Below are 26,679 nucleotides of genomic sequence, written 5' to 3' on the forward strand. Positions count from 1 at the left end.
GTAGTAGCAGATTAAGCAGCATTATTGGCTTCAGTATTATTGCGACACAGTTAGTCGTCCTATGGGTTCTTTGGGGAGTCTTTTAGCACTCTTGAATGGATTTCGTAGAATTTTCCAGATACTGGGCAATGGTTTACCATAGCGCCACTGTATCATTGGGACAGAGAGTGCTGCCATAAAGATTGAAATCAAAACGTAATGCAAGGACATTAAATATTTTCCTCGCGTATTATGGGTTTCAGAAAAACAAGATATATTTTTAGGTATTAATTTATTCATTTCATTTCTTTACTAATAAGTACGACATATCATTGCGGCCAACATCTAATTACTTACATCGTTTTGTTTAATTTTTTCTCTTTGCAGTTTTCGTTAAATTTCAACAGCGGTAAAACAGATCTCCCAACCCTTCCAAACCAATTACGACGAAAATGATGACACAAAGAAAAATTGTTGCTGGCATACTGGCATCAGCATTATTGTGCCTATGGATGGTCTCGTATGCAGAAGGTGCTCCTATGCCAAGGTAGTGGTATATTATTTCCAAAGAATCTTAATTAAATATGAGGATAAGGTAGTACATGTGAACATTTGAAAGTGAACTAAATCCTATAAAAAAATATTAATAAAAATTTAAAAAACAAATGAAATAAATAAAAACATATAAAAGCGTGCAAAGTTCGGCTGGGTCGAATCTTGTATACCCTCCATCATGGATCGTGTTTGTCAAGTAGGTTAGGTTAGGTTGAGTGGGTCGCCCAACCTGATAAACACAGACCCGCTAAACACAGCAAGTGCTCGATAGTCTCCTCCTTATCAAGGCAACTCCTACAGAAGTCATTGCGCGGTATTCCCATGCACCATGCGGCCTATGGCACAGTACCTGGTTAAGAACCCTGTTAAGGTACTCATCGACCTCTTATTAAACGCCATCAACCCCCTCGTCCTCCTCTAGTCGATGACAAGCAGGCAACCATCCACCCAGTCCCATCTCGACACCAACGCCGCCCTGGCCATCCCCTCCACTGTATTCAGTAGCTCGACGAATGGAACATAGGCAAGACCGGTGGCTGGTTCGACCGGCGCAGACGACCCCTCCTGACGCACTCATACGCCCTCTCATTTCCTGGAATTCCCTCATGTCCAGGAACCCATGTCAGCCTGATATTGTGGACCCGAAGTCTATCCTAGGACTCCAAACAATCCGCCACACATAACCACGCCAAGACCTTGTGAGCCGCCATACTATCCATATAAATCCTGAGTTTCGATGGCGGTAAATCCCTTACCAGAATTGCTCTTGTGGCTACTGTAATGGCACAGACCTCTGCCCGAAAGACCGTACACCCGTCCGGAAGTCCGATATTGAGTGCGTCAGAGTAGACCCCCAATCCCGTCCCTGACTTCATCTTGAAGCCATCGGTGTAGATCAAGGTCTCATTCTCCTCAAGTACAGCATTCGCTTACCATTCATACCTTCCAGGAAAAGAAACGACGCTGGTTCCAGTTAGTTGGAGATTATCCTCAGTCTCCCTTCGCATCCATAACACCTAGAATCGAACTGTGGCCGCAACATACTCCTTCAGCAAGCCGAGCTCACTTAGCCTAAGCGTCGCCTTGGCGTTGTAGTTCCGAATATAGGCCTCAATGGGCTACATATCCAGCATTGCTTTTAGGCCTGCCTGCGGTGCGGATCTCATAGCCCCTGTGGCCCCGACGCAGGCCAGTCTCTCGACCTTCTCTGACTCCCTAGCAAGTGTCCTCTTCTCTACGACCCTCCTCCATACCAGTGCTCCATAGGTCAGTACATCCGTGTACATCCAATAAATCATCTTGGGGCTAAGCCCCTACTTCCAACCGAACATCCCGCTGCAGTAATAAAAAACACACAGTGCATTACGGCTTCTTTCCTCGGTATTCCTCTTCTAGGACAGTTTTGAATCGAGGATAATGCCAAGGTACTTCGCCTCCTTCGACAGTCGCGAGACGGGATCACAAGGACGGGAGTCTGAATTCCGGCCAAGTGCACCAGATCCATCTTCCCTGGGTTGTTCCTCAACCCATTTCTGGTAGTCCATCGCGACAACTTTCTCAGTGACCCTTCCATGATCTCGCTGGTCGTCGACAGAAACCTCCTCGGACAATCAGAACGATGTCGTCCACATAAGCGATTATCCTGCCATCCCCACCGAGATTCATCAGGATTTCATTACTTAAGAGGTTCCATAGAGAGAACATTTCATCCTTGGTGCGTTTTTCTGGTCACCCGCCTTTTGACCACACTAATAATCCTGACATAAAGCATATTATTGTTCCACGGGAAGATTATGGGGTGAATCCCCGTGCGGCCCAGTGCGGCGACTACCGATTCCATCTCCACACTATTGAAGACCCCTTCAATACCAATGAAGGCCGCCAAAGTGTACTCCTTCTGTCGGAGAGACGTCTCGACCTCGTGTACCACCTGGTTGAGGTATGCGTGTTGTGCCCCACTGAAGTTTTTCGACGTTAGTCACCCTCTCACCTTCAGGTCAATCAGTTGTCAATCAGGGTTGCCCAAAAAGTAATTGCGGATTTTTTAAAAGAAAGTAAATGCATTTTTAATAAAACTTAGAATGAACTTTAATCAAATATACTTTTTTTACACTTTTTTCCTAAAGCAAGCTAAAAGTCGCAGCTGATAACTGACAGAAGAAAGAATGCAATTACAGAGTCACAAGCTGTGAAAAAATTTGTCAACGCCGACTATATGAAAAATCCGCAATTACTTTTTGGGCAACCCAATAGAACTATAATCCTTCGTCGTACTGTGGTTTATTCTTCCTGCCTTGGGGATAAACACCACCTTGACCTCGCTCCATGCCCTTGTCATGTAGGACAATGCCAGACTATCTCGGAAAATCCACTTAAGCAAAAGCAATTGACTCCTCCAAAGGACTCCTGCAGCAGTGTATGGATAATTCACTTAGGTCCGGCCGACTAAAACAGCCGGAAAGTGGGGACTGTCTACACTATCTTCTCAACGATGTTACTGATGAGGTTATCCGCAGTAATTGTGATATCTTCATCGCCGACCTCTTCCTGTCCACCTGGGAAATGGGCCTCCATCAAAAGTTCCAACTTTTCCTGGCAAATCTCGGTGTAAGTCCCGTCCTCCCTCCTCAGAGAGCTAGGCGTACTGGGATCCTTCGGCCGGAAAGTGGGGACTGTCCACACTATCTTCCCAACGATGTCCCTGATGAGGTTATCCGCAGTAATTGTGATATCTTCATCGCCGACCTCTTCCTGTTCACCTGGAAAATGGGCCTCCTTCCACCTTCTCCTGGCAAATCTCGGTGTAAGTTCCGTCCTCCCTCCTCAGGGAGCCAGGCGTAATGGGATCCTTCGAGAGCACTTGCCTCACTACTGCTTTCCAATTCTTCACAGAAATTCACCCCGGAACTCCACTTCACCTACCTCGTCCTTCAACCGTCCTTAACGTCCATTCATTTCATACCAACTAACAAACAGCACAAAACATTTATCCATGGTTTAATCAACAGCTGTCGTACTTAGGAGAACACTTCCATCTTCGGACCGCGATGAAGAGCTATTTTATACTTTTCACACCTAAGGGCACCCAGTGGTAGGCCCGAACGGCATACCGCAGGACGGCACCACTTAGTAGAGAAATTTCTATTTTGTGAATGCCTCACAACAAGCTGTCGTACTTAGGAGACCATCTCCATCTTCGGACCGCGATGAAGAGCTATTTTATACTTTTCACACCTAAGGGTACCCAGTGGTAGGCCCGAACGGCATACCGCAGGACGGCACCACTTAGTAGATAAATTTCTATTGGTTGAATACCTCCAAATGTCGCCAGCATTAGTAAGATGATAACCACTGCTGACAATTTTTTTGATGTTCTCAACAGGGCTTGAACCCTGGCGTTTAGCGCTATCCTCCTTACTACTTCGGCCACCTAGCCAAATGGATTGTATTTCCGAATTTAAAACCTTACTCTTCAGATCATTTTCTTTTGAATCGACTTAAAAGTTCCTTGTTGCTGTTTTTGAGTGGAGATGTTGAAAGTAGGTGTTGATTGTCTTTATCAAACCTAGTGAGCCACGTTTTGTATATCACACTTTCTGAATGTCAATGTGGCTATGGCTGAAGAACTACCCACGTCATCAACGGGCTTCGCTAAATTCATCGATTTTTATACCCTCCACCATAAGATGGGGGGTATACTAATTTCGTCATTCTGTTTGTAACTACTCGAAATATTCGTCTGAGACCCCATAAAGTACATATATTCTTGATCGTCGCGACATTTTATGTCGATCTAGCCATGTCCGTCCGTCTGTCCGTCCATCCGTCCGTCCATCTGTCTGTCGAAAGCACGCTAACTTCCGAAGGAGTAAAGCTAGCCGCATGAAATTTTGCACAAATACTTGTTATTAGTGTAGATCGGTTGGTATTGTAAATGGGCCATATCGGTCCATGTTTTGATATAGCTGCCATATAAACCGATCTTGGGTCTTGACTTCTTGAGCCTCTAGAGTGCGCAATTCTTATCTGATTGGAATGAAATTTTGCACGACGTGTTTTATTATGATATCCAACAACTGTGCCAAGTATAGTTCAAATCGGTCCATAACCTGATATAGCTGCCATATAAACCGATCTTGGGTCTTGACTTCTTGAGCCTCTAGAGTGCGCAATTCTTATCCGATCAGAATGAAATTTTGAACGACGTGTTTTGTTATGATATTCAAAAACTGTCCATCGGTCCATAACCTGATATAGCTGACATATAAACCGGTCTTGGGTCTTGACTTCTTGAGCCTCTAGAGGGCGCAATTCTTTTCCGATTAGAATGGAATTTCGCACGACGTGTTTTGTTATGATAACGAACAACTGTGCTAAGTATGGTTTAAATCGGTCCATAACCTTATATAGCTGCCATATAAACCGATCTGGGGTCTTGACTTCTTGAGCCTCTAGAGGGCAAAATTCTTATCCGATTTGAATGAATTTTTGCACGAAGTATTTCGTTATGATATCCAACAACTGTGCCAAGTATGGTTGGAATCGGTCCATAACCTGATATAGCTGTCATATAAACAGATCTGGGGATTTGACTTCTTGAGCTTCTAGAGGGCGCAATTCCTATCCGATTTGGCTAAAATTTTGCATGACGTATTTTATTTTTACTTTCAACAAATGTGTCAAATAAGGCTTAAATCGGTTCATAACCTGATAAAGCTGTCATATAAATCGATCTGGGATCTTGACTTCTTGACCCCTAGAGGTCGCAATTATTATCCGATATGCCTGAAATTTTGTACGATGGATCCTCTCATGACCATCAACAAACGTGTTTATTATGGTCTGAATCGGTCTACAGCCCGATACAGATCCCATATAAATCGTTCTCTCTATTTTACTTCGTGAGCCCCAATGGGCGCAATTCTTAAACGAATTGGCTGAAATTTTACACAGGTCTTCAACATATAATTTAATTGTGGTCCGAACCGGACCATATCTTGATACCGTTTTAATAGCAGAGCAACTCTTTTCTTATATCCTTTTTTGCCTGAGAAGAGATGCCGGGAAAAGAACTCGACAAATGCGATCCATGGTGGAGGGTATATAAGATTCGGCCCGGCCGAACTTAGCACGCTTTTACTTGTTTTTTATGAAACTTTGCATATTTTTGTATTTAAACATTAGAACTACTTCTACCATGATTTTGCTATATAACAATTCCTCTAAACTCATCTTTAAGAGAATTTCCGTGCAAATTTGTTTGGGCTCCATTGTGTTATAACTGCAATGTTTACTACTTAACTTACGAGTAACTCCAATGGTCCTTTAATGTTATGACATGGCGAAAGAGACTACCAACATTCAAATACACAGCAGCCTAATGAATATTTAACAAAGACATTTCAAGGCAGCCACACCAAAGCGTCGGGCGCATGGGGGAGGGGAAAGATTAACATTTTTATTAGGCATGTTTTTGTTGTCCTTCACATAATTAGTACAGGAACACAGGAATAAAATTAAAATATATTCATGTGCTCACTGCGTATGTACTCGTACATGTTTACTCACTTACACACTACCTGCCACCCATACTCCCACATATACTGAGAACGAGTAAGTCATGGTGGTAAAGCACTTACTCTGTCTCTTTCCTCCCAGCTTCGATGTGGCCAATAAGGAAATGATAGTAAATTAAAACATTATATTTGGAAACAAAGGACCCAGGACCTGAGGCAGATGTGGGTTGGCATTAAAATAGTTGACAACCTTGGATGGAGCGAGAGGCATAAGTAACTGTAAAGGTGACCTTGTATAACGACTGTTTAGAATCTCTTAGATTTACAATGGATATGGCATTTGCATAGCCATTTATTTAGTCATTTTTGGCTTTGATTTAAATGAGTTGGTTTGACCCCAGAAACTAAACAACTAAGTATGATCAAAAAGTCTTTAAAAGATGTGTGTACCGATTTATGCTAATGCTTGTATGGCCTTTGATTGAAAATTTAAATTTGAGGTTAAGTACCCGACCCCAAAAATCCTTCTAATGAGTATAAACACCGATCGCTACAGTATAGAATATAAATGAAAGGTCTTTAAGCTTAGACTACGAATTTGATATACAAATTTGTAGCCAAGTCTCAGTGGGTCTAATTGTCATCTCAATTTGGGTCTAATTGTCATTTCACTTGCCCAACCCTGAAAACCACCCAATATGGCCATAGCTGGCAGTGGTAAAGCTGTTAGTGATGCAGGTGATGTAGCACAGCTGATTGAAGTGTCAACCAAGTCTCATTGGACTCGCCCAATCTGATAACCCCCCGTAATGGGCATAAGTGGGAGTAAATTTGAGGTTAAGTACCTAGGGGGAACGCCCCATCCAAAAATGGACATATACAAAGAGCGGTACAATATTGAACTTAAATGAAAGGTAATGCAAATGCAAATTTAGCCCATGAACATTCCATCAAAAAATGGTCGCAAACTGAGAGATATTGAAGATAAAAGTACGAATCTTATATACAAATTTGGGTCTAAGTGTCATTTCACTTGCCCAACCCTGAAAACCACCCAATATGGCCATAGCTGGCAGTGGTAAAGCTGTTAGTGATGCAGGTGATGTAGCACAGCTGATGTGTCAGCTGGAGTTGTAGTGTCAACTGTTGTCAATATAGCTACTAATGGAGGTGTGGTTGCTAATTTTTGTTTGCTTAGGGGGAACGCCCCACTCAATACAAGACGCGGTACAATATTGGACTTAAATGAGAGGTATTGAATATTAAAGTACGAATCTGATATACAAGTTTGAGGTCTAGTACATTTCACTCGGCTCACCTTGAAAAATGTGGTTGATATGATACTTTTTTAAGATTTGAGTACGAATCTGATATAAAAATTTGGGATCAATCGTCAGGGGACTTGCCCCACCCAGAAAACCCCCCGGAATGGGCATTATTAACAGTGGTGCTAGTGATGGTGATGCAGAGGTGTAGTGTCAGCTTGTCAATATAGCTGCTAAGGTGCGGTTGATATACTAACTTTTGCTTGCTCCTAAATAGTAAATTTAAATTTGAGGTTAAGTACCTTGGGGGAAAGCCCGACCCCAAAAATCCTTCAAAAGAGTATAAACACCGAGCGGTACAATATTGGATATAAATAGAAGGTATTTAACATTTGAGTACGAATCTGATATATACATTTGGGATCAAGCGTCAGGGGACTCGCCCCACCCCCGTATGGGCATCATTGGCAGTGGTGCTACTGATGGTGATGAAGTGAGAGCTGGTGTGTCAGCTGAAGTCGTAATGTCAGCTGTTGTCAATATAGCTGCTGATGGAGGTGTGGTTGTGTATTTTTGTTTGCCTAGGGGGAACGCCCCACCCAAAAATCCCCAAACGGGTACATTCAACTAGCGGTACAATATTGGACTTAAATGAGAGGAATTGAACATTAAAGTACGAATCTGATATACAAGTTTGAGGCTAAGTGCACTTCAGTCGACCCACCTTGACATCCTCCTTAATGGAGGATGGATGGATGGCTGTGGTGCTACTGGTTGCGATGCAGGTGGTGAAGTGACAAGTCCTAATGGTGTTTAATGCAGGCACCTGCAGTGTTGGCTCAATCCTACAGGGCTCTTAACCCCGGGTAAATATAATCCTCCCACCAACGCCCCCACACATAGCCTACGCTATGCATGGGTACCCATTCGAGTTCATGTTATTTGGACGTGATCTCCCCTTTGGTTAGGAGCTGAGCACTATGTAAAACTTCTTCCGATCAATGGGTCACGGCACCCGGTTGCAATGCAACTCCATATCGAGCTTGTGCTCTACCCGCGATCTGGGTCTAAACCACGGCGTTACCCACCCACTGGGATCGGGCTTGGATCGAAATCCCAGGGACTCCCGTGGCACCATATTAAGGACTCCGGTCAGACCCCGTAGCCGAAGCAACTACCAGTTGAACCCCAAACGATTCCGGACTGGCTGATAAAGTGACAGCTGGCGTGTCAACTGGCGTGTCAGCTGGAGTTTCTGTCTCAGCTATTGTCAATACAGCAGCTAATGCAGGTGTGGTTGATGGCGCTGCTGATGCTTCGCTGGTGGCGCTCCTGCTGGTAGAAGTCTAGTTATAAGTGGTGCTGCTGATGTTGGCGAGGTGCCTTTGCCCTCAGCTATTGTCAATACAGCAGCTGATGCAGCTGTGATTTATGGCGCTGTTTGGCTTCGCCGCTGTTCGGTATTGGTGCTGCTCTTGGTGTTGGTCCAGTGATGAGTGCTGCTGCTGGTGTTGATGAGGGGCCTTCGACCTTAATAAATGTGGGGAGTAGAAGGAGAGTAGAGCAAGACGTAGAGTGTTTGCACCATTTGGGAAAGAGGATCGGCGAAAGTGGGGTCACAGTAATGGAGGTGATCGAGGGGCTCGTTGACACAGTCTACGAGGCGAAAGTTGGTGCGTTGGTATCGAGGAAGGTGTTTGCCGGTATGTACAAGGAGCTCCTCTTGCCTCTCATGATTACATTGTAGGTGGTAGTGCGGTTGTTGCCTCATGCCTCGCATCATTACATTGTAGGTGGTAGTGATGACATTGTAGGGTGGGTTCTGGTACGCTACGATGGCCACCGTAGCGCAGAGGTTAGCATATCCGCCTATGACGCTGAATGCCTGGGTTCGAATCTAAACGCGAACATCAGAAAAAAATTTCAGCGGTGTTTATCCCCTCCTAATGTTGGCAACATTTGTAAGGAACTTTGCCATTTGAAAAAATGGTATGGCATCCAAGTAAAAATTTCCCCCCCAAAGAGGTGTCGTACTACGGCACGCTGTTTGAACTCGGCTATAAAAGGGAGGCGCCTTATCATTGAGCTTATACTTGAATCGGACAGCACCCATCGATATGTGAGAAGCTTGGCCCTTTTCCTTAATGGAATGCATTTTGGTAGGGTGGATGGTAGATCTCTCGTTGCCTGTTGGCCCTGCTGTCATACGCACCGGCATGTTTGTCCCCTCTGCCGCTTGTGAAGCCGGTAAACAAGTGGACCGTCATAGTCAGGTGGAAGGCGGTATCGACATGTTCCGATGTCATGAAGCAGTTGGTTGAAGATCCGCCGGTTGGTTGAGGATTTTGTACAAAGATTTCATAGTCAACTACCACAATATGTAAGAAGTTTGCTCGAAATCGGTTTAGATATAGCTCCCATAATTGTCCGATTTTGAGAAATATTGGAATAAAGTGCTTATTTATTAACCCATTCTCTCGAAATTTGACAGGAATGATTTTCTTACGACTCTTAATGTTACTGGTGAATTTCATGGAAATCGGTTCAGATTTAGATATAGCTGCCGTATATGTATAACGCCCGATTTTCACTTTTAGAGGAACTACAAGCGCATTTACTGACCAAATTGTGCACAATACTTTCGATGCCTACCACAGTATCTTATAAGTTTGATCAAAATCGTTTCAGATTTAGATGTAGCTCCCATATATATGCTCGTAAGATTTTGGGTACCTTGCAATAATGTTGTCAACCGTATTTATTACAGTTCGAATATATTTGCTCGAAATTTGATACGGATTGTTTAATAACTCATCTGAAAACATCCGCCGAGGTTCATCAAAATTGGTTCAAAATTAGATACTCGTATAGCTCCCATTTTGTATTTGTAGGTTAGCTGTAGAGTATTATAATATAGGCACCGCTCGACTATTGCCTTTCCTTACTGTTATGTAGTTTACGTTTTTGCTATACGATTGAAAAAAATAATCAACCTGCCCTAATATATATTCTTGATGTCATGACATTTTAAGTCGATCTAGCCATGTCCGTCTGTGAAAGGCACGCTAACTTTCTATGGAGTAAAGCACAATTTGAAAATTTTCATAAATACTTCTTATCTTCGTAGGTCGAACGGGATTGTAAATTGACCTTATCGGTCCATATAATGATATAGCTCCCATATACACCGATTTCCTGATAATACTTCTTAATCCTCTAGAGGGCGTAATTGTTCTCCGATTACTAATTCTTTGTACAACGACTTCTCCTATGACCTCCAATCAAATATGGTCTAAATTGGTCTATGATATAGCTCCCATACAAGCCAATCCCTCGATTTTACTTCTTGAGCCTTTAGAGGGCGCAGTTTTTACTCGATTTGGCTGAAATTTTGCACAGTGACTTTTTCTATGACCCCTAACATATGTGGCAAATATGGTAAAAAGGTTTATAACCTACCATAGCTCCCATTTAAACCAATCTCTCAATTTTATTGGGTTGCCCAAAAAGTAATTGCGGATTTTTCATATAGTCGGCATTGACAAATTTTTTCACAGCTTGTGACCCTGTAATTGCATTCTTTCTTCTGTCAGTTATCAGCTGTTACTTTTAGCTTGCTTTAGAAAAAAAGTGTAAAAAAGTATATTTGATTAAAGTTTATTCTAAGTTTTATTAAAAATGCATTTACTTTCTTTTAAAAAATCCGCAATTACTTTTTGGGCAACCCAATACTTCTTGAACCTCTAGGGGGCGTAATTCTTATCCGATTTGGCTAATACTGTGTACAACGACTTTCCCTATGACCTCCAAAACACGTACGAAATATGGTCTGAATCGGTCCATAACCTGATATAGCTCCCATACAAGCCAATTCCCTGACTTTTACTTCTTAAACCTTTGGAGGGTGCAACTGTTATGCGATTTGTCTAATACTTAGTACAATGACTTCTTTTATGACCTCTAACATACGTATCAAATATGGTCCGAATCGCTCCATAACCTGATATAGCTCCCATACAAGCCAATTTCCCGATTTTTCTGCTTAAGCCGTTAGAGGGCGGAATTCTTATCCGATTTGGCTGAAATTTTGCACATTGATTTCTTCCAAGACCTTCAATATACATGGCAAATATGGTCTGAATTTGTTCACAAAATGACATAGCCAATACCCCGTATTTTACTTCTTGAGCCTGTAGAGGGCGCACTTCTTATCCGATCATAGGTCGGTCACCGGAAGTAGTAACTGCAGTCTTTGAAAGAATCGAAAAAGAGTCAGTGAAAATGGGCCTGGCAGTAAATGGAGATAAGACGAAATGGATGGTTTCAACTCCCCAAAAAGCCTTGCACAACCGAGCAGATAAAGAAAATGGAGAAAGTTGGGAACCACAACTTTGAGACAGTCAGTAACTTTATCTACCAGTTTTGAGATTAAGCGAAAAATAATACTGGCAAACAGATGCTTCTTTGGACTAAGTTAGTAGTTTAGAAACAAGGCCACCTCTCGAAAGACGAAGATTACACTATACAAGACACTGATACTACCCGTGCTGTTATATGGTTCTGAAGCATGGGTACTTGTGAAAGCAGATGAGGCAGTGCTTGGAGTATTTGAGAGAAAGATTCTTCGGAAAATATATATGGACCAGTTTGCGTTAACGGAGAATATAGGCAATGCATGGACCACGAGCTGTATGAGCTGTATGACGACGACTGCGTTGGCTAGGTCATGTTGTCAGAGTGGATGAAGAAGCTTCAGCAAAGAAGTCTTTTGAAGGCCACGCAAACCGGGAAGACCAAAAGCCCGATGGAAAGTTCAAGTTGTGGAAGACACCTCGAAACTTGGTGTCAGAGATTTTAGAATGAGCGCAGAAGATCGAGGCGCTTGGAAGGCTATTCTAAGTTCGGCTAGTGAACAAATATTCTGTCGCTATGACAGAAAGTAAAGTAAAGTAAGTTCTTATCCGATTTGGCTGATATTTTGTACATTGGCATCTACTATGGTCTCCAACATCCAAGACAAGTATGGCCGGAATCGGTTCATAACCTGATATAACTCCAATTGCATAGCAATTCTCATTGAATTTCCTTTGTTGGCCTGTAAAGAGATATCGGGCAAAGAACTTAGCGAATGCGATTTTTTTTTGCAAATGTTAGGTTATTAAATTCTGTTTCATCTTCAGTTCCTTCGGGTAATTGTTTTATGTGCATACCCAAACCACTCTCCAGTTGGTTTACGACATAGAGAGATTTTTTCTCTGCCATAGGATTAAAATAATTATTTATAAAATACTAATTTTCCACAACACTTCACTTATTATTATTATCTCTTTGTTTCTTTCGTTTCGTTTCTTTCACCTGCACCTGCACCCACATCCTTCCATCTACCCATGATGGTTACTACAGCCAAAATAATGGTTACTACAACGAACTGGAAGAGGTACCAGATGACATCCTAATGGAATTAATGGCACGCTTTGGACAAACTATAATGCGAGCCCGCAATGATTTGGAAAAGTAAGTAATGTTCACATTTAATATTTAATGTCCTCCCTCCTCCCCTTGCTGTTGGCTACTTTGTGTCTTTGTGACGCCTTGTTGCGCTTGAGAAGGACAGACATTGGTTTTCGTCCCATGAATAATTTAAAATGTTGTTTCAATTCATTGCGCTACGAAAGGAAATTAAAATGGCTCGAATACAAATGCGGTCATTAATAACCAGCCGCTAAAATAAAATTAATAATAACATCAACGATTTTGTTTTTTTTTTTTTGCAAGTGTAACATTTTCCAAATGTTGCAAGAGCCAAATTAATTACCTTTAAAATGGAAATTATGCCCAGAGGAAAAGTTTAATTTTAAGGAAAATTAAAAAAAGTTTAAATTTTTATTTTGCTTGTTGAACATTATTGGGTCACAAGTTACAGATGTAGAAAATCAATTGAGACAAATAGGTCCAAAATCTCATGGTAACAGGTTCTACATATCCAATATTATGTAGGCCTAGGTTATTTACTCAATTGGTCACTCAATGCATAGTATTAAGGGGAGGTAATCTGTTTCCAATAAAAGTAAGGGTTGCCAGGTAACGTTTCACTTACCAGACCAGGTGTTCTAATAGTAATGCGAAATACTGTAATCACCAATAATTCTGGGTTGACATCCCTAAATTGAAATAGGAGGCCCAACCCTTAAAACCACACAATATGGCCATAGCTGGCAGTGGTAAAGCTGTTAGTGATGCAGGTGATGTAGCACAGCTGGAGTTGTAGTGTCAACTGTTGTCAATATAGCTGCTTATGGAGAAGTGGTTGCTAATTTTTGTTTGCTTAGGGGGAAGGCCCCACTCAAAAATCCCCAAACGGGCACATACAACGAGCGGTACAATATTGGACTTAAATGAGAGCTATTGAATATTAAACTACGCATCTGATATACAAGTTTGAGGCCAAGTACATTTCACTTGGCTCACCTATGAAAATCCGTAGCTGTCAGTGGTGCTACTGGTTGTGATGCATGTGATAAAGTGACAGCTGGAGCTGTAATGTCAACTGTTGTCAATACAGCAGCTGATGAAGGTATGGTTGATATGCTTAGTTTTGCTTGCTCCTAAATAGCATACTTAAATTTGAGGTTAAGTACTTCGAGGGGAACGCCCGAACCCAAAAATTCTTCAAACGAGTATAAACACCGAGCGGTACAATATTGGATAAAAATAAAAGGTATTAAACATTTGCTAGATAACGTGTCAATTACCAGACCAGGTGTTCTAATAGTAATGCGAAATGCTATAATCACCAATAATTCTGGGTTGACACCCCTCAATTGAAATAGGAGGAAATAGGAACTATGACGCTGAAAGCCTGGGTTCAAATCCTGGTGAGACCATCAAAAAATTTTTTCAGCCATGTATTGGGTTGCCCAAAAAGTAATTGCGGATTTTTTAAAAGAAAGTAAATGCATTTTTAATAAAACTTAAAATGAACTTTAATCAAATCTACTTTTTTAACACTTTTTTCTAAAGCAAGCTAAAAGTAACAGCTGATAACTGACAGAAGAAAGAATGCAATTTCAGAGTCACTAGCTGTGAAAAAATTTGTCAACCCCGACTATATGAAAAATCCGCAATTACTTTTTGGGCAACCCAATAAAACTTCTCTCCAAAGAGGTGTCGCACTGCGGCACTCCGTTCGGACTCGGCTATAAAAAGGAGGCCCCTATCATTGAGCTTAAACTTGAATTGGACTGCACTCCTTGATATATGAGAAGTTTGCCTCTGTTCCTTAGGTGGAATGTTCATGGGCAAAATTTGCATTTGCATCCCTCAATATGCTAATATCTGTCCCTGTGCAACTTCTACGAGTTGCACAGGCCATAGCTGTTAGATCAGACGACACCGAGATTGAACTGTATAATCTTTGCAACCCTCCAGTATGAGTTTGTTCCCCCGGCTTTAGCGGTGATATTGGACCAATGCTCGAAGGCGAAAACTGCATAGTCATGGGAGACTTTAAGGCTCACCATGGACTCTGGCACTCTGGCCTGAGGGATAACCAGAGAGGCGCAACACTGGTAGGACTCCACTTTATGCACCACCATAGCGCAGAGGTTAGCATGTCCGCCTATGACGCTGAACACATAGGTTCGAATCCTGCCGATGCCATCAGAAAAAATATTTCAGCGGTGGTTTTTCCTCCCAATGCTGGCAACATTTATGAAGTTCTATGCCATGTAAAAACTTCTCTCCAAAGAGGTGTCGCTCTGTGGCATGCCGTTCGGACTCTACTATGAAAAGGAGGCCCCTTATCATTGAGCTTAAACATATTTCGGACTGCACTCATTGATATCGGACTGCACATTGGGCAAAATTTGCAAAAAAAAAAAAAAAAATCCAATGAAGGCATCCCAACTAGAATTATGGGAGTGCTCGAGTTCGCCTGAGTGCTGGCGCAGTTCTGATAAACATCACGACATGGCGAACGATAATCACCCATGCCTCAGACAGTCTTCCCATAATCATATAGCTCTATCGGTCACATGACTTAATAGGCTCTGAACGCCTTATGTATGTCAACGAAAAGAAAGTGGACTGGTTAGGCTCGGGGACCATACCGAAAACATATTTCTACGAGAACCACCGCCTACTGATGTTTGCAACTCAGAAAAGGTTCTTCACTCAACCCTCACGGCAGGAGCCACCTGCTTCATTCCGGCTGGTCAAACACCTATCACCTGGTCAAACACCTATCATCCAATTTCTCATAGCAGTCAAATTAGAGGATGAACGTGATGTGCTTCTCAGAACCAATCCTGGCAGCAGGAGGATAAATGAACATAACTTTGTTGGTGAACACCTGTGGAAAAAATAGTTGGAGCATATTGGAAGCTGCAACACAGGCTCAGATGTCACTAAAGTGTGGTCGACAGTTAAATCTCTTCACAACCCGCCGATGAGTACAAGCTAAGCCCATACAACCTTCAATGGAAATCAGTTGCCAGACATGGAACGGTAAACAGCCCATTTTGACAGGCAATTTCTCAAGCAATCAATAGGAGGCAAGACGCAATACCATAGATTTTCGGCGTTAAAGATGTAGCCAAAGTCATTGGAAGTGCTAAGTCATCAAAGGCTGTGGGCCCTGACGGAATATCAATGCTAATGCCTAAACATTTCGTAGAATTATGAATAAATTGCCTGACAGATGCGCTCAATCTATTCATCTACACCTTAGTAATACCAGAGACGTGGAAAATGAGCCGTGTTGTCTCCAATCCAGGGGACCAGGGGTAACTTTCGCACCAAGAAAACACATGGAAAGTCACATAGACCGACCACTTCCATACAAGGTCACAAAGAGACTTGAGGCGCTACTCCTAACCAATTTCAATTAGTCCCTCCTCACAGAAGTCGGCCAGCATCGATTCAAGAAGATGCACAGCTGGAATACGGCACTTATCACCACTACCACACATTTCAACCACATCGGGTAAGAATTGCGTCCTCTAGTGGCTCAAGAATTTAATCGGTTTATTTGGGAACCAGGGAATTAGCCAGGGGGTGGGAGGGACGGTTTATTTAGGAACCAGGGAAGTAGTCAGGGAGGTGGGAGGGGCCCCAATAATTTTCTCAAAAACAGAATTTCAAATATATATTCTCTTAAGAGAAAATTTTAATAAAATTCTCAAGAGACAACATTTGGCGCTGCCCCGGGCCCCTCCAATTTATTTTTCTGAAAATAAAATTGCAAGGAAATTTGTTGAGATTTTTAACATATTTTCTAAAGGAAATTAAAATTAAACATCCTTCTTCAATTTGGCCCCGATCGGTTCAGATTTGGGTATAGCTGCCATATAGACCGATCTCTCGATTTAAGGTTCTGAGCCCATAAAAGGCGCATCTATTATTCGAGATTGCCAAAATTTGGGACAGTGAGTTGTGTTGGGACCTTCGACGTCCTTCTTCAATTTGGCCCAGTTCGGTCCAGATTTGAATTTAGCTGCCATATAGACCTATCTCTCGATTTAAGATTTTGAGCCCATAAAAGGCGCATTTATTGTCCGATATCGCCGAAATTTGGGACAGTGAGTTGTGGTGGGACCTTCGACGTCCTTCTTCAATTTGGCCCAGTTCGGTCCAGATTTGAATTTAGCTGTATTGCCCGATTTTGCTGAAATTTGGTACAGTGTGTTAAGATAAGCCCCTCGATATATTTCTGCGATGTGGCCTAGATCGGTCCAGATTTGGATATAGCTGTCATATAGACTGATCCCTCGATTTAAGGTTTTGGGCCCATAAAAGGCGCATTTATTATCCGATTTCGCTCAAATTTGACACAGTGACTTATGTTAGGCTTTTCGACATACGTGTCGTATATAGTTCATATCGTTCTATATTTGGATATGGCTACCAAAAAGACCAATTCTTTGTTCTACAAAATTGAACAATGTGACTTGTACTTTTTAGACCAGTCAATATCCGTGTCGAATTTGGCCCAAATCGAACCATATTTCGATAAAGCTTCTATGTGGCCATAAATTATGCATGTTTTCATCGGATTATGACGAAAGGTGGTTTACATATATACCCGAGGTGGTGGGTATCTAAAGTTCTTCCCGGCCGAACTTAACGCCCTTTTTCTTGTTCTTTTTGCGAAAAAGACGTTTCTCCTCTCTCTTTTTCTCCCGACCTCTCCTTCATCTGGCGCGTTGCTACAGATTGCAGAGTTGTTCTGCATGCCTCATTCTTGGCTTCAGTAGCATCTCGACACACTTGGTCGTACCATGGGTTTCTTGGCTTTCGTTACCCAAGTACGGATTTCGCGACATTTTCCATGGAGTGGGCAATGGTTTGCCACTGCGCCGTGATATCATTGGAACAAGGAGTGCTTCCATCAAGCAGTTGGCTCAGAAAACACTCTTCAGACTTTCATTTGCTGTCCAAAGGCAGGTGAGGTTTGAAGATGGGCTATATATTGGGTTGCCCAAAAAGTAATTGCGGATTTTTTAAAAGAAAGTAAATGCATTTTTAATAAAACTTAGAATGAACTTTAATCAAATATACTTTTTTTTACACTTTTTTTCTAAAGCAAGCTTAACGTAACAGATGATAACTGAACGAATGCAATTACAGAATCACAAGCTGTGAAAAAATTTGTCAACGCCGACTATATGAAAACTCCGCAAGTACTTTTTGGGCAACCCAATAGGAAGCCCCTTATCATTGAGCTTATATTTGAATGGGACAGCACTCATTGACAAGTGAGAAGTTTGTTCCTGTTTCTTAAGGCAATGTTCATGGACAAATTTCCATTTTTGGCTAAAGCAGATATCCTAGGTGGCAGATATCCAGTTTTTGGCCCAACCAAACCTAATGTGTTTTTACTTGTTTATGAAAATTAGAAAATAAAAGTGTTTTATATTTTTCTATGTTTTTATTATTTTTCTCCTTATTCTTACAGTTCCAAACGTACAGTGGACTTTGGCTTGGCTCGTGGCTATTCCGGCACTCAGGAGGCGAAACATCGCATGGGTTTGGCTGCGGCCAATTTCCCCGGAGGACCAGGAAGAAGGCGCCGTTCCGAAACCGAAGCTTAAATTGCTAAGATCACAAAGAGTCCCCAGCAGAGCTACAGGAAACCCAACACCAAAACAGGTTATGTTGCACCTCAAACCCGAAACGATTAAAATGACAAAGACAAAACAAAAAAAAAATCAAGCCTCCCCCCTAACATCCTAATGCAATCATTCAAATACCACAAAGGAAACCCCAAAAAAGGAGTGAAAGTCTAACAAAGAAAAACCTAAGAAAAAAATAACAATGTTTAGCTTATAAATGTTAGAGGAAATAGGAAAAGTCCTAGATTAACCAAACAAAACAACACTCCTTTTTGCACTACTACTAACCAAACTAGTCCTAGTCCTCCTCATACATATAACTTAACGAAAAAAATCAATGTTGAAATCTCGTAAACGAATAAAAGTTGAAAAAACGGAAACGCAAATGAAAAAGAATATTTCATATATGTATTCTATAATCAAAAAGAAAACACCTACACAAAGTTAAACTGTTGCTCCAAATTATATAACAATTTATATGAATATTTTAAGAAAAATTTAACAAAACACACACAAACAACCAACCCCACTACTCTCTTCTTATATTGAAAAAAAAAACAAACTTCAAGGAAAATATAAAAAAAAATGCTTTTAAATATGCTTTTTTCATTTAAAAAAGAAACACTTACCTAAGTTATACAAAATATAATGACAAAGAAAAATCACATTAAATGTATTATAAAAAAAAACAAAAATAAACTTATATTGAGGAAGAGAAAAATTCATAAAACCACAACATACTAAGTTTAAAGACAATGTGTACTATTTTTTAGTATTTAAGAGTTTATCAGTCAAAAACCAAAAAAAAAAAACAAAAACAAATATTAAACGATTTTGAAGCGATTAATAACCGACAAAGGAAGTATTACAAAGCCCCAAACACCCTTAAACCATACCACAACCTGCAGAGCAAGGAAAGCAAGGTCCCCCGAAAGATGATTTTTACTTGGGTTCCATATACCTGATCATTGATTTTTCATTCAACAAAAATTTCAGTTCCTAAAATTTTATTTATAAAAAAAAAACATTATAATAAGATAAGTCCATGCATTATTATACACCATACCAACTACTATAAAAAATATCTAAAAAAAATATTTAAAATATGAATAAAGGTTCTTGAATGTGACAGAATTTTCTATAAAAAAAGCTTAAAAAACCAGCCTAAAAAATTTATTAATTTTTTTTTTTTAATTTTTTCCCTAAAGTTATCCCTTATACCCCATGTGCCAATTTCTGAAATATTTTATAAAATATCTTCAACGTTTTTCCATAAATTCCAAATTTTATATTTCATCTATTTTCGATACTTGAATAAAAAACTCTTGGCTGGAATCTGTTCTCAGTTTGATGTCCTATTTCAAACACCACAAGCATGTACATACATACTACGACGTTACAAAACTATCTAACGAATCGAAAAACCAAAAATTCCAAAATTGTTTAGATTACCAAAATCACAAAAATATTTAAAAATAAAAAATAAAGTGCATATATACACTAGAAACTACATAAGGCAACATTGTTTTGATTTTTCTTTAACGGCTAACATAACAAAGGTGGATCAGGATAGGTATATACGTTCTACAGAACTCTTTCAAAGAGAGCTGCTTTGGAATGGAACTTGTGGTCTTCGTATTTATAATCCAAACAATGCACAAACAGCAGCCATCATTGTAAGCTGCTGTAAGGTGGTAATCTTGGGAACCCACTATCATGGATTCTGCCAAAATGTTCCAAAAACAAGTAAGTACCCACCACCTCGGGTATATATGTAAACCACTTTTCATCAAAATCCAGTGAAAATTCCATACCTTATGTCCCATAGCAGTTTGATCCAGATCCGATTTGGACCAAATACTATTAAGTACAAGTCATTGTTCAATTATGTATAACAAAATATTGGTCTTTCTAGTAGCTATATCTAAAAATAAACCGATCTGAACCATATACGACACGGATGTCGAAAAGCCTAACATATGACTTTGTCAAATTTCATTGATATCGGATTATAAATGCGAATTTTATGGGGCCAAGTCTTTAAATCGAGATATCGGTCTACATGGCAGCAATATCAAAATCTGGACCGATCTAAGCCAAGTTGCATAAAAATGTCGAAGAGCCTAACTTAAAGCACTGTCCCAAATTTCGGCGAAATCGGACAATAAATGCCTCTTTTATGGGCCCAAAACCTTAAATCGAGAGATCGGTCTATATGGCAGCTATATTCAAATTAAGACCGATCTGGTCAAGAAGGACGTCGAAGAGCCTAACTAAACTCACTGTCTCAAATTTCAGCGACATCAGACAATAAATGCGTCTTTTATGGCCCCAAAACCTAAAACCTAGATATCGGTCTATATGGCAGCTATATCCAAATCTGGACCGATCTGTGCGATATTGCAAAAGTATGTCTAGGGGCTTAATTTAACTCACTGTCCCGAATTTCAGCGACATTGGACAATAAATGAGCATTTTATGGGCCCAATAGCTTAAATCAGGAAATCGGTCTATATGGCAGCTATATCCAAATCTGAACCGATCTGGGCCAAATTGAAGACGGATGTCGAAGGGCCTAAGACAACTCACTGTCCCAAACTTCAGCAAAATCGGATAATAAATGTGGCTTTTATGGGCTTAAGACCCTAAATCGGAGGATCGATCTATATGGCAGCTATATGCAAACCTGGACCGATCTGGGCCAAATTGACAAAGAATGTCGAAGGGCCTAACACAACTCACTGTCCCAAGTTTCAGCAAAATCGGATAATATATGTGGCTTTTATGGACTTAAGATCCTAAATCGGCGGATCGGTCTATATGGCAGCTATATCCAAATCTGGACCGATCTTGGCCAAAATGACGAAAGATGTCGAAGGGCTTAACACAACTCACTGTCCTAAATTTCAGCAAAATCGGATAATGAATGAGGCTTTAATAGGCCTAAGACCTTAAATCGGAGGATCGGTCTATATGGCAGCTATATCCAAATCTGGGCCAAATTGACGGAGGATATCGAAGGGCCTAATACAACTCACTGTCCCAAATTTCAGCAAAATCGGATAATAAATGTGGCTTTTATGGGCCTAAGACCCTAAATCGGAGGATCGGTCTATATGGCAGCTATATCCAAATCTGGACCGATCTGAGCCAAATTGACGAAGGATGTCGATAAGCCTAACACAATTCACTGTCTCGAATTTCATCAAAATCGGCTAATAAATATGGCTTTTGTGGGCCTAAGACCCTAAATCGGAGGATCGGTCTGTATGGCAGCTATATCCAAATCTGGACCGATCTGGACCAAATTGACGAAGAATGTCGAAGGGCCTAACACAACTCACTGTCCCAAGTTTCAGCAAAATCGGATAATAAATGTGGCTTTTATGGGCCTAAGAAACTAAATCGACGGTTCGGTCTATATGGGGGCTATATCAAGATATAGTCCGATTTAGCCCATCTTCGTACTTAACCTGCTTATGGACAAAAAAGAGTCTGTGCAAAGTTTCAGCTCAATATCTCTATTTTTGAAGACTGTAGCGTGATTTCAACAGACAGACGGACAGACGAACGGACATTTCTATATCGTCTTAGATTTTTATGCTGACCAGGAATATATATACCTTATAGGGTCGGAAATGGATATTTCGATGTGTTGCAAACGGAATGACAAAATTAATATACCCCCATCCTTCGGTGGTGGGTATAATAGTCAAAACGTGTTAAATCCCAAAATCTATGCGGCCAACCGGACCGGTCTCGAATGTGAAATAAAATGTCCACCAAATCACCACTCAAATAAGTCCATGATTAAGCGTTCTGTGTGGCATGTGACACCAACCACATATCATGCAAGTCTTGCATGATATGTGGTTTTGCATTTTGAGCAAAAAAAAAAAGTTGGATATCATCTAACCATATCGCTCACCATTCACAGTTAAGTTAGGCTAGGTTAGGTTGAAAAGAGGGTGCGGATATAAATCCTCCCCGTACCAATATAGACATACACCTAAGCCAGTAATCGCCGAATCTTATATACCCTCCACCATGTATCGCATTTCGAGTCGAGTTCTTTTCCCGGCAACTCTTCTTAGGCAAAAAAGGATAAAAGAAAACATTTGCTCTGCTATTAGAGCGATACCAAGATATGGTCCGGTTTGGTCCACAATTAAATTATATGTTGGAGACCTGTATAAAATGTCAGCCAATTCGAATAAGAACTGCCCCCTTTTGGGGGGCTCAAGAAGTAAAATAGAAAGATCGATTTATGTGGGAGCTGTATGAGGCTATAGAACGAAACAGACCAATACGTATGTTGATGGTCATGAGAGGATCTGTCGTACAAAATTTCAGGCATATCGGATAATAATTGCTACCTCTAGAGGCTCAAGAAGTCAAGACCCAAGATCGGTTTATATGGCAGCTATATCAGGTTATGAACCGATTTGAACCTTATTTGGCACAGTTGTTGAAAGTAAAAAATGTCATGCAAAATTTCAGCCAAATCGGATAGGAATTGCGCCCTCTAGAAGCTCAAGAAGTCAAGTGCCCATATCGGTTTATACAACAGCTATATTAGGCTATGAACCGATTTGAACCTTATTTGGCACAGTTGTTGCATATCATAACTTAACACGTCGTGCAAAATTTCATTCAAATCGGATAAGAAAGGCTCAAGAAGTCAAGACCACAGATCGGTTTATATGGAAACTATATCAGGTTATGGACCGGTTTCAACCATACTTGGCACAGTTTTTGAATATCATAACAAAACACGTTGTGCAAAATTTCATTCCAATCGGATAATAATTGCGACCTCCAAAGGCTCAAGAAGTCAAGACCCAAGATCGAGATATAATGCAGCTATATCAGGTTATGGACCGATTTGAACCTTATTTGACACAGTTGTTGGATATCATAACAAAACACCACGTGCAAAATTAAGCCACATCGGATAAGAATTGCCCCCTCTAGAGGCTCAAGAAGTCAAGACCCAAGATTGGTTTATATGGCAGCTATATCAGGTTATGGACCGATTTCAACCATACTTGGCACAGTTGTTGGATATCATAACTTAACACGTCGTGCAAAATTTCATTTAAATCGGATAAGAATTGCGCCCTCTAGTGGTTCAAGAGGTCAAGATTCAAGATAGGTTTATATGGCAGCTATATCAGGTTATGAACCGATTTGAACCTTACTTTGCACAGTTATTGGATGTCATAGCGAAACACGTCGTGCAAAATTTCATTCCAATCGGATAAGAATTGCGCCCTCTAAAGGCTCAAGAAGTCAAGACCCAAGATTGGTTTATATGGCAGCTATATCAAAACATGGACCGATATGGCCTATTTACAATTCCAACTGACCTACACTAATAAGAAGTATTTGTGCAAAATTTAAAGCGGAAGTAAGCGTGCTTTCGACAGACAGACGGACGGACATGGCTAGATCGACATAAAATGTCGCGACGACCAAGAATACATATACTTTATTGGGTCTCAGACGAATATTTCGAGTATTTACAAACAGAATGACAAAATTAGTATAGCCCCCTGCTATGGTGGAGGGTAAAAAAAAAGTAGCATCGAAAAAGAAAATCTTGAGTTAGAAAGTCCGTGCTATTTACAAAATCTTTAACTGTTTTCCATGCCACTCCCTTAACATGGTTCATGTCTGGTATAGTGTCCCCACCAACGTGCCCGTAACTGTTATATGCGAAAGTCGGGCAATGACAAAAGGAAATGCTCCAATGTCTCATCATCTTCTGCCACATGCTATCACTTGCCGCACCGATTTTACATAAGTGAGCTCGTAGTCCTATGTCTCCCGTTATGACACCAAAAATTATACTGACCTCTTTATTACTTCCCTTCAGTAATAAAGGGTGATTTTTTTGAGGTTAGGATTTTCATGCATTAGTATTTGACAGATCACGTGGGATTTCAGACATGGTGTCAAAGAGAAAGATGCTCAGTATGCTTTGACATTTCATCATGAATAGACTTACTAACGAGCAACGCTTGCAAATCATTGAATTTTATTACCAAAATCAGGGTTCGGTTCGAAATGTGTTCATTCACCGTTCAGCGATGAGGCTCATTTCTGGTTGAATGGCTACGTAAATAAGCAAAATTGCCGCATTTGGAGTGAAGAGCAACCAGAAGCCGTTCAAGAACTGCCCATGCATCCCGAAAAATGCACTGTTTGGTGTGGTTTGTACGCTGGTGGAATCATTGGACCGTATTTTTTCAAAGATGCTGTTGGACGCAACGTTACGGTGAATGAACACATTTCGAACCGAACACTGATTTTGGTAATAAAATTCAATGATTTGCAAGCATTGCTCGTTAGTAAGTCTATTCATGATGAAATGTCAAAGCATACTGAGCATCTTTCTCTTTGACACCATGTCTGAAATCCCACGTGATCTGTCAAATACTAATGCATGAAAATCCTAACCTCAAAAAAATCACCCTTTAGTATGGTCCTCTCACGATCCAGATTACCCCATAGGATTTTCGACGTGCTACTAACTGTTTCGCTGTTCCACAGGGTTGCATGCGCATTCGTTGCCCACGCCCTTAACTCAGACAGCGTCGACCCGAAAGGCTTCGGGTTAACCAAGTTTATTGACGGCAGTCCTTTGACCTTGACCGCCAAATCGTCTGTCCTTTCATTCCCCCTTGCTGCGTTATGGCTCGGCAACCAGACGGACGGATTGTGCCATCCCCATACTCTCCTTCTTACACTCCAAGACTGTTCTTAACCTTACCCTCCTGGTTGTTATTGCCTTATGGCCTGTCCCTGAGATCTGTTTTAGACTGCCCCCAGGCCCACTCTGTTCCCTTGCTTTGATCCATCCGTGTAATATGATCTTCCAGACGGCAATACTAGGGTTCCGTCAGTCCAAAACAATGCAGTTGGAAGCAGTACCTCGCACTCGACCTCAAATGTCGTCTCAGGTATCCGATCGGAAACCTCTTCTCTTCCTTCCAGGTTTCCTATCGTCGCCTCGATTATCAATCCATTCTCTCATCGCCTTAAGTCTCATAGCCGCAGTGGCTCCCTCACATTTTATCTGTATGTCAATGGGCCGAATATCTATAATGGTCCCCAGTGCCCTAGTGGGTGTGGTTCTCATCGCTCCGCCTATGCCAAGACAACATGTTCTCTGAACTTGTTGTATGGCCCTAACATTGCACCAAACTACTGAGGCATAAGTAAGTATTGGTCTAATCACGCTTCTGTAGAGCCAGTGGGCTATCCTCGAATTCAGGCCCCATTTCGAGCCTATGGCCCGTCTACATAGTGCCCAACATCTGTGAGCCTTCTCAGTGCGCTTCTGAATGTGACACTTCCAATTAAGATTCCTATCCAAGATCACTCCTAAGTATTTGACGTTGTCAGATATTGAAATCCTTTTATTGAGAAAACGTGGTGCGTCAAATTGGCCCACCTTCGTCTTCCTCGTGAACAAGCATATTTCAGTCTTTTTTGGGTTAACATAGAGACTAGCCTAGTCATATGCAGGATCCTTTCGGCCCTTCTTCATAGCTGGTTCGTATCCTTACCCCTAAAAAGTATTATAACATCGTCAGACGTGTTCATATCAGTCAGCATCCGTATTAGGTTATTTACGGTGGTCACCCAAAGGAGTGGGGATAAATTGCCCCCCTGTGGCGGGCCTTGTGCCACTTTCTCCCTTATATGTATGTCATGGGAACCGCAATTTACCCACCTGATTCTTAGCATATGGTTTAACCAGGCTCTAAGGACCCGGTCCAACTGGTACTGGTCTAAGGATTTACAACCCAACGAATAGGGAGCCGATGATGGCACCATCACCTATTCCCAAGAAGCCCATTTACTTAGGATTTGGAAGACTAAGATAGGCAAAGATCCTAGTATTGAAACATCAGGCAGTACAGGGAATGGAAACCCAATAAACGAAAAGGGACCCGACGATGGAACCATTACCTACTTTATAGTCGGTAATGGTTCCATCGTCGTTCCAGACTAGGCAAAGAACCTAAAACGATGACATCAGCGTGATTAGACCGATACTGATTTACGCCTCAGTAGTTTGGTGGACTGCGATGGAGAAAAAGTGCAACTTAAGAATAACACAACAGGTTCATATACAATGTTGTCTTTTCATAGGCGGAGCGATAAGGACCACCCCCGCTAGGGGACTGGAGACTATTCTAGTTTTTCGACCCATCGACATACTGATTAAGTGCGAGGCAGCCA

General features: G+C 41.2%; 1 protein-coding gene across 2 annotated transcripts; it reads left to right on the forward strand.

The window, feature by feature from the left end:
• Positions 1 to 365: 365 nt before the first annotated feature.
• LOC106088570 (diuretic hormone class 2) lies at positions 366 to 19,941 on the forward strand. Of its 2 annotated transcripts, none has more exons than XM_059366057.1 (3): positions 366 to 529; positions 12,719 to 12,829; positions 18,270 to 19,941. In XM_059366057.1, the coding sequence occupies exons 1-3, from the start codon at positions 432 to 434 to the stop codon at positions 18,403 to 18,405; spliced, it is 345 nt and encodes a 114-aa protein (XP_059222040.1). In that variant the 5' UTR covers positions 366 to 431; the 3' UTR covers positions 18,406 to 19,941. The 2 variants fall into 2 exon arrangements, with proteins under 2 accessions (XP_059222040.1, XP_059222041.1); XM_059366058.1 differs by having other exon boundaries at positions 366 to 526.
• The last annotated feature ends 6,738 nt before the right edge of the window (positions 19,942 to 26,679 follow it).

This window comes from Stomoxys calcitrans, chromosome 3 (assembly GCF_963082655.1).
Source record: "Stomoxys calcitrans chromosome 3, idStoCalc2.1, whole genome shotgun sequence".
In the NCBI taxonomy this organism is placed as follows: Eukaryota; Metazoa; Arthropoda; class Insecta; order Diptera; family Muscidae; genus Stomoxys; species Stomoxys calcitrans.